Source organism: Battus philenor, unplaced genomic scaffold, assembly GCF_028537555.1.
Source record: "Battus philenor isolate CCGP_79_NKW_IND1 unplaced genomic scaffold, ilBatPhil1.0.hap1 SCAF_23, whole genome shotgun sequence".
Classification (NCBI taxonomy): Eukaryota; Metazoa; Arthropoda; class Insecta; order Lepidoptera; family Papilionidae; genus Battus; species Battus philenor.
In genome coordinates this window covers 5,907,573-5,924,640 of record NW_027181686.1, presented here as the reverse complement: position 1 = coordinate 5,924,640, position 17,068 = coordinate 5,907,573, and the positions used below count along the sequence as shown (strand labels likewise).

Sequence of the window (17,068 nt, the reverse complement as noted above, 5' to 3'; positions counted from 1 at the left end):
CTGTCGTGGAGCAAAATGGTAGATCAATGTAAAAAGTCTCCTTTAGAAAATTGCCTATTATCAGTTATGGCCTAGTAATACATTTGTGAATACATAAATGTTACCTATTATTGAAAATGATATTTGTCTGGTTGTTAGCTGGTTTTTGATAAAGAATAATAGCGATGAAGTTTTAGCCCGTTATTGTATTGTAAATAAGGGTTTTTGACCTGAAATCGCAAATAAATTTAAGTGGAGATTATTGTTTAACATCGAATGTTTCATGTTGTTTGCATGTTATTCATTCGAATGACGAAGACGAGTTGATATACGCGGTGAGGGTAGGGTCCCCATTAGATAAATCGACGTCATAGTCAAGGTTGTTGGAAGTCGCTAAACATGCGGGCAGCGCGAAATCGGTATCGTAGCAATCTTAAGGGGAGGTTTACGCCTTGCAGTAGGCGTTTATCGGTCGATATGACGATAATAATAATGATTTTTGAAGTCTTAAATTAAAGGATGATGTGTCTAGTTTATATTACCCTGAGCATTCCTTGGTCACTATAAATCATTCTTTGTAGATATTAATAAAGAGATAAACTAAATAAATGTTTAAATTATAAACCCTCTGCTTATGCCAGACTAAAGAAATCCCGAACCGTAAGTACATTACGTATTCTGAGCAAATGCGTGCCGCGTCGTTACGCAAAATCGATACAAACAACATACGTAGACAGCTCTGTAGTATTTACATTATAGTATATCATATATATAACCTTATTGTGATATTAGATTTGTATTGTACACAATAATTTACAAGTGTACTCGAGAAACAGAAACGAGATAATATAACCAAATGATTATTGTATCATATATATAGCAAAGCCACATGTCATTTGTATTGTCGAAAGAAGTAACATTAGAAATGAATTGCGAGTCTGTAACAAAAGTTTTGCTGTCGTAAAAAAAGGTTTTAATTCATGCTTATAATAGATGACTGTTATTACTGCTATAAAAGGGTTTTCAAGAAATTTGTTTTCTATCAGATATGTATTGTAATATGTCACAGTAGCCGGCTGTAGCGCCCGACTGCACGCTTTGAGCGATGTCAGCGAATTTGTCTTTATGACATGCGATTCGTATATAAAAGCGCTTTTTAATATTTCTGAAAAGTGGATCTCCTTTTAGTAATCGCTTTTATTGTGGAACCTCTAGTTTATTTCAATAGAATGCTTTTACTGTAAAATTTTGTAAATGTATATGTGTATGTCGTCTTTATAATTGGCGACGTTGGACTGTCTCATTTCTAACGACTATCCAGATTAGTAAGTGGAATTTAGGTATGCCTTTAAATTTTTATTACTTTTTAATGTTACATTCTTGAGTATAATGAAAACAGCAAGTAAATTTCGCGGAACCACGGAGTAACTTCTTCGGAACCCCAAAATTCCGGGTTTAAGTTAGTAAGTTACAGTTTAAAAATCGTTGATGCCGCTGCAACTAACGATGTGCTTCGAGGAACGATGTCATAATAGGACACTACAATAAACGACGTACCAATGGATACTCGCGACTGCGGGAACTATTTATGGCATTATTTCCGCAGGTGTATAAATAGCTATGTAGTTTTGTAAATGCGACCCACTCCTGAAACAGATATTAGGTTTACTTCGCAGAATAGTGTTACATTTTTGTTAAGATAGAGAATCGCTGGAATTGGCATGTTGTCTCGGAGTATGTCACAAAGCCATCTGATCGCAATATTTCTCAAAATTTATTAATTAATCGGCTGATCTGATTTTTAAACGTTAAAAAGTTTAAATTAACTACATTGCAAAGTCAATAGGTTTTGTAATCTTTAGACATGCCAGTAAAAATTTTGATATACATTCAACATCTGTGCTGGCAGTCGTGGTAACCTTCAGTAATATTTTTAATTATTAAATGTCAAACTTTGTTCTATGAAATATAATTAAATTAAATGAAATGTTTTTTAATTCTTTTTTATACAAAACAAGTGATATATAACGGCAGTTGAAATTTTGTCAAGGCTCTTACCTTTTTAGTAAAATGTAACCAATAATGATGTACCATAATCATCATCACATCAGCCGATGGAAGCCACCTGTAAGGCACAAGCCTTTCCCAAAGATCGCTACGATGAACAGTCTTGTACTGCCCGCATCTAGAATTATTCCAGTTTATTTATTTATTTACGGTGAAAATATATAAATATAATAATTGTTATGCAAAAACATAATTATAATTTTCTTCAAGCCGACACGATGGGTCAAAGGAAACAAAGTAAGTGGTACGCACTCGGCCACTTTACGTAAGAGCGTTGGTGCGAACACAGACAAGTGTACGGGTTAAGGCTAATTAACCAACGTGTGCTTAAACAGCTTTATTTTTATTTGTTAAAATATTTCATGAACAATAATTCGAAAACATAACTTTGTATAAATTTTACTATTTATACGACGTTTTTATATTTTAATTTTTATATATTATTTTATAATTATTATGATTTATTTATATGTAGGGTTATGTCTTACATTTAGTGACAGAATATATTTGAAAACCGGTGACGCTAGCATGGTGTGATTATAAATTATACGAAATAAATTTCAAAGAATGCGAATATATATAATAGTCATTAAGGCTAGGGTAATATAACTATAATAATACTTTTACATATTTTTAATGATTTATGTCATTGAAATGTGTCTTCTTGCTTCGGGCCTTGTGCACATAGTACTCAGGATTCTTCTATGACATCGAACCTAGAATGAGGAGATCAACAGGGTACGAAAGTAATTGACATGATCCATCGGATTGGCAAGCTGAGTAGCCGTTGGCTGGCCACATAGCGTGCAGAACACATAGCCTCTGGGATATTAAGATTCTGGGATGAAGACCAGGGGCCGGCAAGGCAGGATCACATCTACAAAGTAGACAGAAGGTCTGGTTGGGGTTGTCGGAAACGCTATATGCAATTTATATATCCTGGAGGTCTATTAGGAAATATGTGGTCGAGGACTATGTCCAGCAATAGATGTCCTGCGACTATAATGATGATGATGGAATCTATTTCATTTAATTTACTATTTGTTCAATCAATACTTGGATAAAATTGTAAACTGCAAAGATCTGTTCAATTTAAATCGTACGACGACATAATATTTGTACGATAAAAATTCTCTTCGACGCTCAATGCATTATTCAGCGTACGGGAAGGAGATTTTATTGTGTTTTCGCTAATTCAGTATTAATATATGTAGGACCACTTGTAATTGCAAATTGACTACGTCGTTGACAATTTTCCTTTGTAAACGGCGTTTGAAAGGTAAGCCCTCATGTACATATATTTATCCTTGTATATACTTTTAAGTTATTATTATTAAATTAATTTAAATTTCCCCCAAATTATATTTTAATTATTATAGATTATATACATATATATACAGGGAAAAGTTTATTCGATCTATAGTCTATCGCCAATATATATCTTGAATGTGATGTTAGTTAATCAAATTTGTTTAGATATTTATTTATTATTTACAAGGCATGGCAACTATATAAACACGTTCTAGTAACAACTATAAATGGCCCTTTCACTTTCGTACTCGTTCGAATTTCGTAAAATTCGTTCATGGATAATCTTTATTCGAGAGATATCTTGATGAGTAAATACATAGGAGGAAATATATAAATAATGTGATACTCGTATTTTTACTCTTTTTAAAGCCTATTTTCAATCATTATGTATATAATACACAATTATACATGTAAAATATATAACCATCAAGGATATCCCATAAATAATTTTTATTTCTGTCTGCCATAATATTTTCCTTTTGTTAGAGTATTTTCGACTATAAGGCGGATGATACCTTCTATTATTCGGCCAGCATTTATTTCTTGGAGGCGTTCCATTATGTTTGCGATTCCCGCCTTTAGTGCAATTAGCGCCCCGCTAAGGCTTTGTTTGTCGCGCCTATTATTAAACTATTGTATCATGGAGGAACAACTTTCTTTGTCTCCAGCGGGGAATAGCCACACTAGAAAGCGGCGATACGGACAGAGCATTCACCTTGTGATGTATACGATTTGCCCACAACAGTACCGGATATTTTATTTAAATATATTAAGAAAAGTAACATTAATTCATAATTAATTATGCTAGTAAAACAAATTTAACTTTCGACGTGATCGCTCGTCGTTTAAGCCCATAAACGCTAACTACATGGCATAGATCTTCTCCAAAGATATCTACGTGTTGATTTACCACTACCGCTATGTCTAGCAGGCGGGTCGGCAATAGCAGTGTGGTATTATGGTACGCAGAGGACGCTGCTGCCCATCCTGTGAAAATTTTTTTATAATGTTAATTATTAAAGATGGTATTCCGGAAATCGAACTCGCGACCTATAATCGCATGTCGAAGTCTTCTACCGGTGGGTTACCATTGCTCAATGGTTTATAACTTTAACATAGGCCAATTATGTGTTTTCCTAATTTATACATACATAATTACTAAGCGCTGTACATCCATTTTCTCGAACGATACAGCCATCTCCTTTTTTTTGATGATTTTTCTGATTACTCAGAAATTTAGATCTAGTTAGTTTTACCAGGGTAAATGCAATTACTTTTGTGTGTTTTTTGTATTTATGAGTGAGCGTGTGTAAGATAAGGTAATAAGTGTATATCTAAATGTAAATTACTATTATAAATACCTGATACTGTATTTAAGTGTATAAGAATATATGTTATAAATATTAGTAACTATAAATACTTTACTATAATATACTTTTATTAGATTGGTTAGTAGCTAAGATAGCTTCAAGCACTCTCGTCTAATTACCAGCTTTAAAAGGAGTTTCGCTATTTATTTATATTATTGTCCAGTTGGATCATTTACACTTAGAGTCACCGTTTAGAATCTATGTTAACTTATGTCTAAGCTTTAGATATAACTTAACATAATGATGGCCAGCGTCGTGTACGCCTAATAATAGGCAGTCTTTATTTTGTACTTTGTTAAATTAAACTAATGTAAACTTATGTATTGCTGTTGGCGTGCTTATTTGAAGTAAATCAAATAAATTTACAGTGACCACCTGTGTACGTCATGTAAATAATTCTGAGTATAACTTGATGAAAAATAGAATCAGATTAATCAATAATGCCATCTTTCAACTTGATGCTACGATAATTCTTAACGCATCCTGACCTATGAAGGGATCACTGCAATCTCAGACGGGATTATTACTTCGTAATCTCTTTAACAATATCACGGTCGTTTCTATCTCTTCTGCATTATCATAAAAGTCAAATCGTGTGATCTATTTCGCTATTATACTTTTTAATCCTTTGAATATTTTAATTTATATTACAAAAGTAACCAAATAAACGGCTACTAATTATATTTGCCACATTTTCGACGTATGTAAAGTGTCAAGTGGTGACATGCAGTTGAAAATGTCGATTTTATTATGAGAAAAAAAACTTATTTATACTTTGAATTTAATATTTGTTTTTCTGTAAGAAGTACCAGAAGATTTAAATTTGATTGGATTTAGTATCAAAAATGTAATGAATTCTCACAATAATGATACGACGGTGGTACACAGCTAACTTGATTAGATATTTTTTTGTGGTTTCTTTCACAAAAGTCATACAATGATTAAAGCAATTCAATCCCAATTTTCATTATACTTAAAATACTTTGCACGATAGCAGGATTTTACATCAGTTTTGGTTTGCATTAAAAAGGGTTGCATACCTTTACCATGTTTGGTTAATTATGTACTTCGAATAAAATATTGTTGTTGTGAAATTTATTACTAATCATTGCCATCAACTAGATTCGAATATAAGTCCCGGTACGAAGAAAATAAATTAAAAAGGGAATTTATGTTCTTCTTTTATTCCATCGGGAAATATAGTCTTAGGTTTCGATGAATTCGCAAATGAAAAGTCGCCTATGTTTGTATTTTTCGTTTACATTTGGTGTATTGAGTGGTCAACGTGTGGTAATAATAAAAATATCATTCCATTTTCTCAATTTCAATTTCACTTTCACCCTTTCGATTGGATTGCGAGTCACATTTTTTTTTGTTCGTGGCAATTTTGTCCCTTGGGATAGAGTTTTGTTGAAGGTATTGTGTAAAAATGTTTGTATTTTTTTAAAACTAATCGCAAAATGTTTTTTCTTAAATAAAAAACAGTATTGTTATCGTCCTAGTAAAACCTTTCACACTTTGTACTGTGTTCCAGTTTGATATGAATATCATATTTTACTAACGTTTCTCAGTTTTGATCATAATTTTCTATAGTATTACTGTTTAAATAAAAATAATGCAGTGTATAGAAGAGATACGAAAGTTTTCCAATTACAGTTTATAGAGTTTCTTTTTATGAATTCGTATAAATAATATTTTTTTTTATTTCAGTGGCTAATTTAAGTAATTGATATTTTAAACGTGATTTAAACTTGATTGAAAGGTTCATCATAATGTCAGCGTATAGACTGACGCTACAAGGCATAGGTCTCCCATAAACTGCGATAACCGGGTCTCTCGGTTGAATTAAATAAATAAAACCAGAGGACACTAGGCGGAGTTTTGTTTATAATATGAAGCACTGTTTTATAATATACACAAACTTTGGATAGATATGATGCATGGTCGTTTCTATAAATGACTAACGCCTGACTGGCGATCGGCCGAGTGCGTTTTAACTCTTCGTTTCCTCACGACTATTAGATAATACTATCATCAAGTAATCTGTTCTTCGAACAATAGTGTTCGACGTCATTGCCTTCGTTTTAGACCATTGACGCCCACTGCAAAGCATAGGCCTCTCCCAAAGATATTTTTGGGAGGATATACCATTATCGCTAGGCTTGGCGGGGCGAGTTGACGATCGCAGTGTAGATGGTGATCGATTCGGCACGATTCTTCGGACAATAATTACAGGAAAATCTAGTATTTTTAACAATAGTAGCGTGCAGGTTATTTTAGTTGAATATCCAGAGTCCAGACTATCAATACTATGAAACTTTGTCAGGATTGTTAGGAAATTAGGAATACTATGAAATTTTGATATAATGTATGAGTTTTCGGTATGTGTAGTGTTTTTTTCGAAAGATATTTTGAGTTCTGTTGTTATTATACAAAAACTCGAGATGGTCAATGCAGTAACTTGATTGTAAATTAATACGTTTGATTGTTGATGATCATGGCTCAATTTTACTTTGCCAAGTATCTAACTGACAAGAAATATACAACTTTAGCGCAAAGTTTTGATTTTAACTTTAAAAATGCAACCAAGAAGGAGCTTACTGTCTTTCCTAGATCTGTTTGATTTTCACTGAATAGTTAAGATCTTGACGCTTCACTTTAATAATCTGTTATCGGTGATGTCAAGGGAAAACCAGATTTTAATATAATATAAATGTAATGGAGATTTTGACGTGTTCATGAATTATGCAATCACATTAAGAATCCAAACACGAAGGCATTAAGATCTTCATTAACTAGAATAATATATTTATCGTTCTGATTAGTAAGGTATTACCATTTACTCCTATGTGATGTCTCTAAATTGTCATGTAATTCTATGTATCCTATTATGATGTGAAGGATTTTTTAAGTGGATACAAGGCTTGGGAATGAATTGCTCTATGTATTAAAGATATTGTAAAAGAGTCTATTAAAAACCAGTCTGAATTTGTTGTGCGCTTATCACAGATCAGACCGTATTTCTTTGTTTTCTTTGTATAACGGACTTTCGCTGGTGCCCAAATGCCATTAGCAATTTACGAGGGTTTATAGTGGCAAGGTGCAGAGGGCACTTAGCCTAGGCATCTTTTAAGGTAGTAAAGTTCGAGGTCTCCCGGGGGAGCTTCGGTTGGGACCGCTACATACTACTATTTCACCGAATTTTAAGGCCGCGGAGTTCTTGTCACTTCGTGGAATGACGAGGCTCAAGGGTTCTACGATAGGATCTCGGCTTGGGCCTTCACTCATCAATATTATCTGCTGAGCATTCCGAAACACGATCACCTGTAAGAGTTGAACCTACGTACGGTCGATTGCTATTATCTAATTAATATCAGGCGTTAGCACCGAGTAGAAGCGAAGATACAGATAATTTTTTTATGTAGTTAATAAATTGTTTTGTTTTCGACAATCCGTAATGAAATATAACCGTTATAATTAAGGTAAAATATTGATTGCGTTTATTATGATTTAGATATTTTTTGCACACGTGTTATGAGTTTCAAAAAAATTATGTGCGACACATCCGTCACTTCAAGTTGAATAGAGTTTACATTTTCGTCGTCGTCGTTTGCCAGGCAGGATTGCAATCGCGGTGTGGTATTATGGTACGCAGAGGACGCTGGCGCCCATTCTCTAGAAACATATTCGTGAGCAGTGAAAATACTATATAGTTAATGCACAAAGTGTGAATTATGTCTGATTGCATCCCGGGAATAAGACCCGTAGCCTACGATCTCTTTCACGCTTTACACATTTTACTAATTATTAATTTAAATTACGATCTGTACATTGATATATTATGTATAGTTATAATCTTTTCTGTTATTACAAATTTTAGATGTAATATCTAATATATAAAATTCTCATGTCACGGTGTGCGTGATTGAACTCCTCCGAAACGGCTCGACCGATTTTCGTGAAGCTTGCCGTGCATATCGGCCAGGGTGGAGAATCGGACAACTTCTATTTTTCATCTCCCTAAATGTTATGGGTGGTCCACCCCTGTTTTTTTATTTATTAAACATATTTTTTTATGATACAGCATACAAAAATAAATACAACACTAAATTTTCACCCCTCTACGATTAACCCTTATTTTTTATTTGTTAATAACATAAACGGTAAAACAACGTTTGCGAGATCAACTAGTTATCTATGTAATCAATTTGTAATGTCCTTAACTCTAGAGTATATTGTTTTCTTTAAGTGAAAACTTTAGGCTGTTCTTCTACTACTATTATTAAAATGAAAACATATATAAGCTGTAAGTCTCCCATTATGAATAAAATAAAAAAAAACATGTGATTTATTTAAAAGTAATCTTGATATTATTGACACATAAAATGTAGCATGTTAGACAAATAAATTAAAGCAATTAATGTACGCAATGAAACCTTAATCACCTAAAGTGAGCAATCTTATAAATTGAACTCAACTTAATGTCATCAAGTCTTTCTCGGCGCTGAGGCTGATTGTCTTTATTGTTTAATTTGTAATGCGGGGAAACAAACAAATTGACAACTTAAAGAAAGTAACTCTTTCGACTCTACTACCTGTACACATTAGGTCAACATACCATTTAACATAATTTTATATTAGCGTTTGCATATATAAATATGTAAGTAGTATTTAAACAAGAAACAAAGAACTAGTTTATTATTTTAAGCAATGAATGATGCTCCTATACAATAAAGCCTCATAGGCCTTGCAGTGGCCGTCTATAGGTTGAAACGACTACCACTAATGATAGATTCTGTGACTGTCTTTAACAAGTGGTAGAATAATAGGTTTTACAATTAATAATTGTTTGTATACATAAATGTTTGCATCCACTACAGGCAGTTCTACTTTATTTAAAGTAACTCTGTTATTATTAACGGTGAACCACATGTAGCTCATTAGAGAGAAATACTTTAAAAACTCATCGCAATTAATGAACATTTTATAATTCGAAGGTTTTTGAAAATAGTCATATTTGACGTAAAACAAGAAATACCAAAAGGTTTTTTTCATATTAGACAATAATTTAAAATAAATAATTGCGTGCATTATGAAATTTTTTTTATTTTATTTACCGTTGTGAATTATGAAACACAAAGTAGAGAAAGTGCATTAATAATTAATTCTTTATTAATAATTTTCTGTAAATAAGCGGCGATAGCGTTTTTAAAAAATGGAAAATAATCGTTTAATAAAATACGTAAAATTTTAATTTAGAATGTTTATTTGAATCCAAATAAACATGAATAAAAATAATGTATCGGATAACGTTAAATGCAGAATGCTTCCAATCGGTTAATTATGAATCTATGGGAGAGCCCAATGTCTAGGCAGGAAACTTCTATGGCTGAATTGAGGATGAGGGCATTATTTTAATTCTCAACTATGATCGATTCTATTGATATTAGATTATCAATAGTCGACTTGATCTGATTTGAGAACTGACTTAATAGGTCGCATTAGCGAAATATAATAGTGACGGTTTTCCTAAATCAAAATACTCCTTTCTGTCGATCATTTTGGAATAGCAACTGATCAAGTCGTTGCAACACAAGCCAAGGTGCTTACGGGCTCTTAACCATAAAGAGTGGTCTACCTTTGAGATGTAGGAGTTTTGAAGTATGGCTTTGCGGTCGAGTAGATAAAACTAATTTTGAACTTTTTTAGCATTGTCCGGAAGCGGCGTTGGTATCCGCTCGGGTGTTGGCCGCAGAGGGCGCTCCGGCGACTCGTTCTGCTTCCGGTGTAGAGCGTCGGCCGTCCGCACCTCGCCCGCCTCTGAACAAGAGAGGCTCTGGCTCGCTGCTGTCGCAGCCGTCTTCGCAATCTAGGTGAGTCTGTGATAAACTGTTTTTTAATAAATATGATAGACTAATGCTTGCTAGACATGTGTCACTGGTTATAGGGGTAAGAACTTTAAAGAGGTGAATGAATAGCTTTTTTGCTGCCTAGTTGGTTCAAGCTGTGTATTATTTTGCTTAAATTTTATTAGCAAAAGAACACATTACTCAAACTGTCTTATTTCAAATCGAGTTCTTAATCGTGTTATATGTTTTTGATGAAACGATATACAGGGTGATTCGTTATAAGTGTATAAACTTTTAAGGATAGAATGTGTACAATGAAAGTTTACATTAGTTACGTAAAGCATTGTAAAAATTTAAATGTCTACCTTTCGCCGGCGCAAAATTTTATAATTGTATTATAGATATAATATAGTAAAAATCATACACGAAAAGTGTTTACGCATCCTATCCTTGAAAATACTACTATACATTTAAATTAAAAACTAAAATTTTCACAGTTAAAATGTTTGAATGATTGAAATTGAGCTTAGAGCTGATTGACGATGTAGGTAGGCTAGCCTAAGTAGAATGAACATATTCGAAATGTCTCCCGAAATAGAGAAGAGATGTGAAATATCAGGACATAAACAATAAATTAACTTCATACATGTTCTTTACAATGTACTATCCAAAATAAAAATATTTGTTTCTATGCACATAGATTTATTTACGGCTCACCTATAGTTAAGCATTGTTTGTCTGGCCCTAGTTAGTTTTTGAGATAGAGACGTTTAATTGTGTAACATTCAGACCCTAGAAGGTGTTAGTAAAAATAGAATATATTTACATTGGCAGGAGTTGTACTATGAAGTCTAACAGAGTTCATGATACGTACTGTTTTAATCTTATAAAATATTTATCTTAGTTAGGGACGAAAAGATGGTCTTAACTTTGTCACGTAAAATGAAAAAGACTTTCATCTCGTCTAGACCATCGCATTCACGAGAACGATAGAGCAATAAATAAAATATAAAATTCCGTCTGTCATTATTCTATTATCAACTACCATCTGTAAATTTATAACATTATAGAAATATTTTAAATTAATGCAGGATCTCCTGCGGAAAATTTATTGCGAAAATTAAATTGTTGGCGAGCTACATCGGACTCGGGAAATGGATTTAAGCGCCATATTTTTATCCGGCAGGCCGTGCCGACTCATGCAACAGTTTTTAATTGCTTTTATTTATGTTCATTTGTTTACGGATAATACAATTTCTTTACGGGACTGCTCGTTCCCTGATAGCAATTATAAAATAATTAACGATTATTCTGTTTGAATCGTATTAATAATTGTATAAAACTTTGCAAGGATTTCGTTTATACTCTCGTTGGATTAAAAGGTATTGGGTTATTTTATTGTTTTTGCATATAAATGTTGACAAAAGTTAAACATTTTTATTGCAAACATTGCAAACAACTAATTGTAAACATTACAAATAAATTGTATAGAAAATATCTGCGGCTAAAAGTATCTTCAATATTGTCGATATATTATACTATTAAGAAGATTTTGCGAGAAATTAACTTTTTATATAATATTTATATTTCAACTAAAAGAAATCGAAAACCGCGATTGTTGTTACTTTGCATAAAATAAAGTCGCACTTGCAGTCCTTCATTAAACTAAGTTTTTAATTTGCGGGTACAAAGGGAGCTGCTCACGGTCGGGCTCTTCAAATTACACCGTAATTTTAATACTCAACTCGCCACACAGAAGAGTTTTCTATTTTAGACCTCAAAGCAAATACCCGTCCAGGTATTTTATGTTCCTGTAATTTTAGGGAATTCTTTTGATCAAAATGGAGGGAATTTTTTTAAAGGAATAGTTTATGTAAATTCACTAAACTGGATTTTTTATTAGAAGCTTAACAACGTTTATTATATTCGTTATTTTAATTTTGTTTGGGTTGAAAGTAATTGTAATATTGAATGTAAAACATTAATCTTAACTGGGTGAGCAATGAACATAGCATACAAAATCTTATATAATTCATAAATAAAAAATGATTAGCGAACTGTGTGCTGAGCGCTAAACTCGGGAACGGTTCAATCGGTTCAGCTTATTCTATTTTTTATTTTATATGATTATTTATTATTCGAGTCAAAATTTCCAGCTAGTTGAGTCGAAGTTCTAGAAAGATATCACTCGTCGAACTCAAGTCTCAGTCTGAAATACCGTAATGCCTGAAGACAAACGTCTTTGCAGACAAATAAAACAGTTTGTGCTGCCAGTGATGAGTTATGAATCTGAGGTGTGGGTGTTTACGAAAAGCCTTATAAGAAGGCTCAAGGACACCCAGATATCAATGAAGAGGACTATGCTTGGAGCTTCGCTTCGAGATCGAATCAGAAATAAGGACATCCGCAGAAGAATCTTGGTTACCAAGATAGCCCGAACAATTGTTGGCCTGAAGTGGTAGGCGGTGCACATCGCTCGTGAAACCGATTGCCGTTGAGGCCAAAAGGTTCCCACGTGTGACCACATAGAGCCGAATGCGGCTTAGAAAGATGGCGGTTTTTATGGTACTAGAAAAGAATATTTCCTATACAGAGACAATATTAAAAATGATGATAAAAATAGTAAATAATCATCGATAGAAACCATAAAAGGCGAGTTAGGATTATCTCCGGCGCACCTTTAAGTTTATTACAACTTTTTAATACACAAAGTCGAGAGAACCAATTATTTCCGTTTTGAATTTGAACTAGTGAGATATGACATTTCTCTTGAGTATCAAAATACCTAAGAGAATTGCTATAGCTCTCTCGTTCAGTTCTCGTGGTTGGCAGAACTTTCTACTCAATAGTTGTTAAATGTTAACACAAAAAAAAAACTAAAATAAGAATCATTTACTTAACCTTTTATCTTCTTATTACTAAAGCTTATAATGCTGAAATTAAATTAATTAAAACTTCAAAGCAGTTTGTTCAAGGAAAACATAACTGGGTCTCCATTTCAGTAGGCGCTTATAATGAAGATAGGATTTGGATAAAAAGAACAGAGAACTTAAGAATTTTCAAATAGATAATTTTGTTCCGCTATTTGAGAATCGTTGTTCTATTGTCCCTTTGTTTTGTCGAAAAAGCTGGTTTTTTATACATTAGTAAAGTCAAATTAAGAGAAGTTTACTTGATGTGATATTTGTAAAATTTGAAATTGTTTATTAATACACAAAACACAATGGGCAGTAGCAGTATGCTTTTAAACTATTATAATTATTAAGAGTAAAAACTTTTGTAAATTTTTAAATACATGTTTTTTATGATTAGACTATTTTTATAAAATCCATACGTTTGTAATAACAAATAAAATGTATATTTAATGTGTATATATATATATATATATATATATATATATATATATATATAACATTATTAAAACTTATACGGGTGGGTCCTCGATTTGTTGCAAATACAATTTACGGCACGATGCTCGAAACCGATACAATGTCAGCGCTTCATTTACAAGTTAAATTCACTTTACAGGGGATGTAGTAACGAGATTGAAACAGGGAGAGCACATGGTATGACATTATTCAATTGAAACCTAACTCATCGTTCTCTCTGTGAAGAGTTCATTACAACACTTCTTCCTCACTGTTAACTTTAACTCTGTATACTAATATACATAGTATATATATAGGTTCAGTTATAGGTCAGGGCATTGCAGTTGCTCTGTATGTCGGCAAACATTAGCATACAATCCTTACAGCGGTAACATTGTAAGGCTTATATGCAAAGTTCTCTGTAAAGTTTAATGCGGCTATAACTATAGTAAAACTATCTATCTCGTTAGGGGTTCCATCTCATGAAATGTTTCATATCACGAACTTTTTATTCATTTATTCACATGCAATCATTTATAACGAAGATTTGTGTATATCAAAAGGAGAATGCCAGAAGAGTAGAAATTGATAAAAACTACAATAAAATTAAGTTCCCTTATAATGACATTCTTCAACTTAAAGCTATAATGGTTCCTAACGTCCTCTGAGAAAGCTATAACAAGCTGATACTACGCTTGTGAAAATATATGCGATATAAGTCGTATCTGCGAAATGCAATCGAAAAGCACAATTTTAATTGAGTAGCCTTTGTTCATCCGCGATATCTACATTGAAACGAATTTGGAGAACTTTAATTAACAATTTTGTGTTAGAGCTAGAAGTTTTTAGATTTTACGATTTTTGAATCTCAAACAGAGATGCGTTAAAACTGACTGTAATTATTATATAATCGTGCTATTTTTATGTAATTTTTTGGTTTCTTTTATTATTTTATATTAACATTAGAGGGTTATTTGAAGGATAACAAAATTATTATCCTCATAGATTCTAAATTCACTTAAACTTTTTCTTCATCCAGTATCACTTATATTTACTTACGCCAGTTTTTATAAGAAAGTAATAAATGTGGCCATTAATCCATTTTTTTGACCTAAAGTTTTCTTATTCGAGATAAATCATCGCTTCTTTTAGGGTAAAATCTGATTTATGAGAGGTGATAAATAATATCGCAGTTTCGAATGAGCAATATAAATAGCAATTTCTAACTCAAATTGAGTTCTTTGTTATTTTAATGTGTAGATACATACGAAATAGGTAATTTATTTTATCCCTTTGAATATTTAATACATACAAAATCTCTTTATTTTTATGGAAAACAATCTCTGATAAAACTTCGGATAAACCGATTAATATGATCAAAGAGTAAACGTTGAACTAGCTGCGGGAAAATATTTGCTTGAATTTCAAGAGTTTTGCTTTGACGACAGAGTTGATTTATAAACAAAAGGCTAGAAAAATGGTCGGAAAAGGAACGTAACAAACATATATACTTTACTTATTGAAATTTACATAGGGGCTTATTATTTTATATTTGGGCTTTATTGTTTTTCTCTTTTTCATTTATTTTACATGTAAACAACTCCTTGAAACATAAGTGATTTATAGTAAATTTTATAGCAAATTTGTTGTGTATTCGGCTATACATGATGGAGCTTATATTCCTTGGTTTTGCTATGGGGTGCTAAAATCGACGAAAAACGGTGGATGCCAGCCGCTTCTAACCTGTGTTATATATATATTTATAAATATGTATATATATAAAAATAATATTCTGGATAATTCTGTAAAAGCAATTGAAATAAATTGATACTTGCAGAAGATCAACACGTGCTAAGTTTGTTATTTGTACTCTTCGCTTTTAATTTATTAGCTTCGTACACATGGTTTAGCAATTCATTACATTACCGCAAGTTTACTGGGTTAATAATTGCTGTTATAATGAGTTGACTTACTTTAACTTTTGATTAATGAGCTGAGTTAAAAATAAAAATACTTGCGTAGGACACAGTTACGAAATTTTATGTACGTCAACACAAACCGATATTTTAATAATATAAATTTCAAAACAATTTTATAGGCGGGCGACAACAGTAGTGCCACCGAAACCGTTGCTCTTCGTTTTTGGTACGTGCCGAAACTTGACTTTAAAATTAAGATGTTTCGCTATTTTCCTTACGAGGACTGATTTTAGGTAATGAACAATGTACTTCTTAAGAACTTTTTTCGCGGAGGTAGACAAGGTGGTAAAATACTATTAGATTTGTAACTGCCACTTAAACCTTCATATTATATCGGCCGCTTACTTACTAACCCGCGCACCCCGACCGGCGACAAAATAATCGTCTAGTTGACAGTCTTCAAGCAATGTCTGAAGTGCAATAAAATGACAGCATATGCGCCCTGCGACTTTAGGAATTTTTAACGAAACTATTCCTGCAGGTGTATAAATAGGTATATAACTTTGACAAATACAAGTATTGCTTAATGGCGTCCCGTTTAGAGCAGTCATGGGGCTTACTTTATTCATATAGACATTTATAGAACTACTCTCTTTACACCTAAGGATTTCTATAGCTAAAGATTTATAGTAACATTCTGGTCGATCGCGGTTATTACGCTATTTTAACAATTCATAGAAATATCAGACGCTATTTCCATTCCATTTACTTCAAATACGGGCTCTGAATAAATTTTACGTTCGCTAGTATTGCTTGGTCTGTTTAGATTTTTTCTGGCCAATAATACGACCCACACGTTCGTACAAACTGGGATCAAAATAAAATGGTGGACTACGTTTTCGATATCCATGTATCGCGAAATCGGTTTTGTGTTTACGCTCGGTAATCGAACGCTTTATGGAATTTGAATTACATCTGGAATTTTAGGCTTTAAATGTCTTGAAGTAGGCAAAGCTCATTCTGTTATTTTGTGGGTAAGATTTTATGTTTAAGATAAATATGAGTATTAACTCCGGATTGTTGACGACATGGAAGTTCTAAAGGAAATAAAGTCCCTTTCGTTTTACGCCATTGGGGTGGACGGTATGTCCTCGGACATGGTTAAGCTTATTTTACATAAAATTCTCCCGAGAATTATCTTCAGA

At 32.7% G+C, this 17,068-nt stretch overlaps 1 protein-coding gene across 1 annotated transcript in view; it reads left to right on the top strand.

Moving 5' to 3' along the window:
• Nucleotides 1-17,068, top strand: part of LOC137924203 (small G protein signaling modulator 2-like) — a 61,982-nt gene that overhangs the window by 26,622 nt on the left and 18,292 nt on the right. The window contains exon 4 of the mRNA XM_068767572.1: nucleotides 10,437-10,600. Coding sequence (XP_068623673.1) covers nucleotides 10,437-10,600 — 164 coding nt within the window. The remainder of the gene's footprint in view (nucleotides 1-10,436; nucleotides 10,601-17,068) is intronic.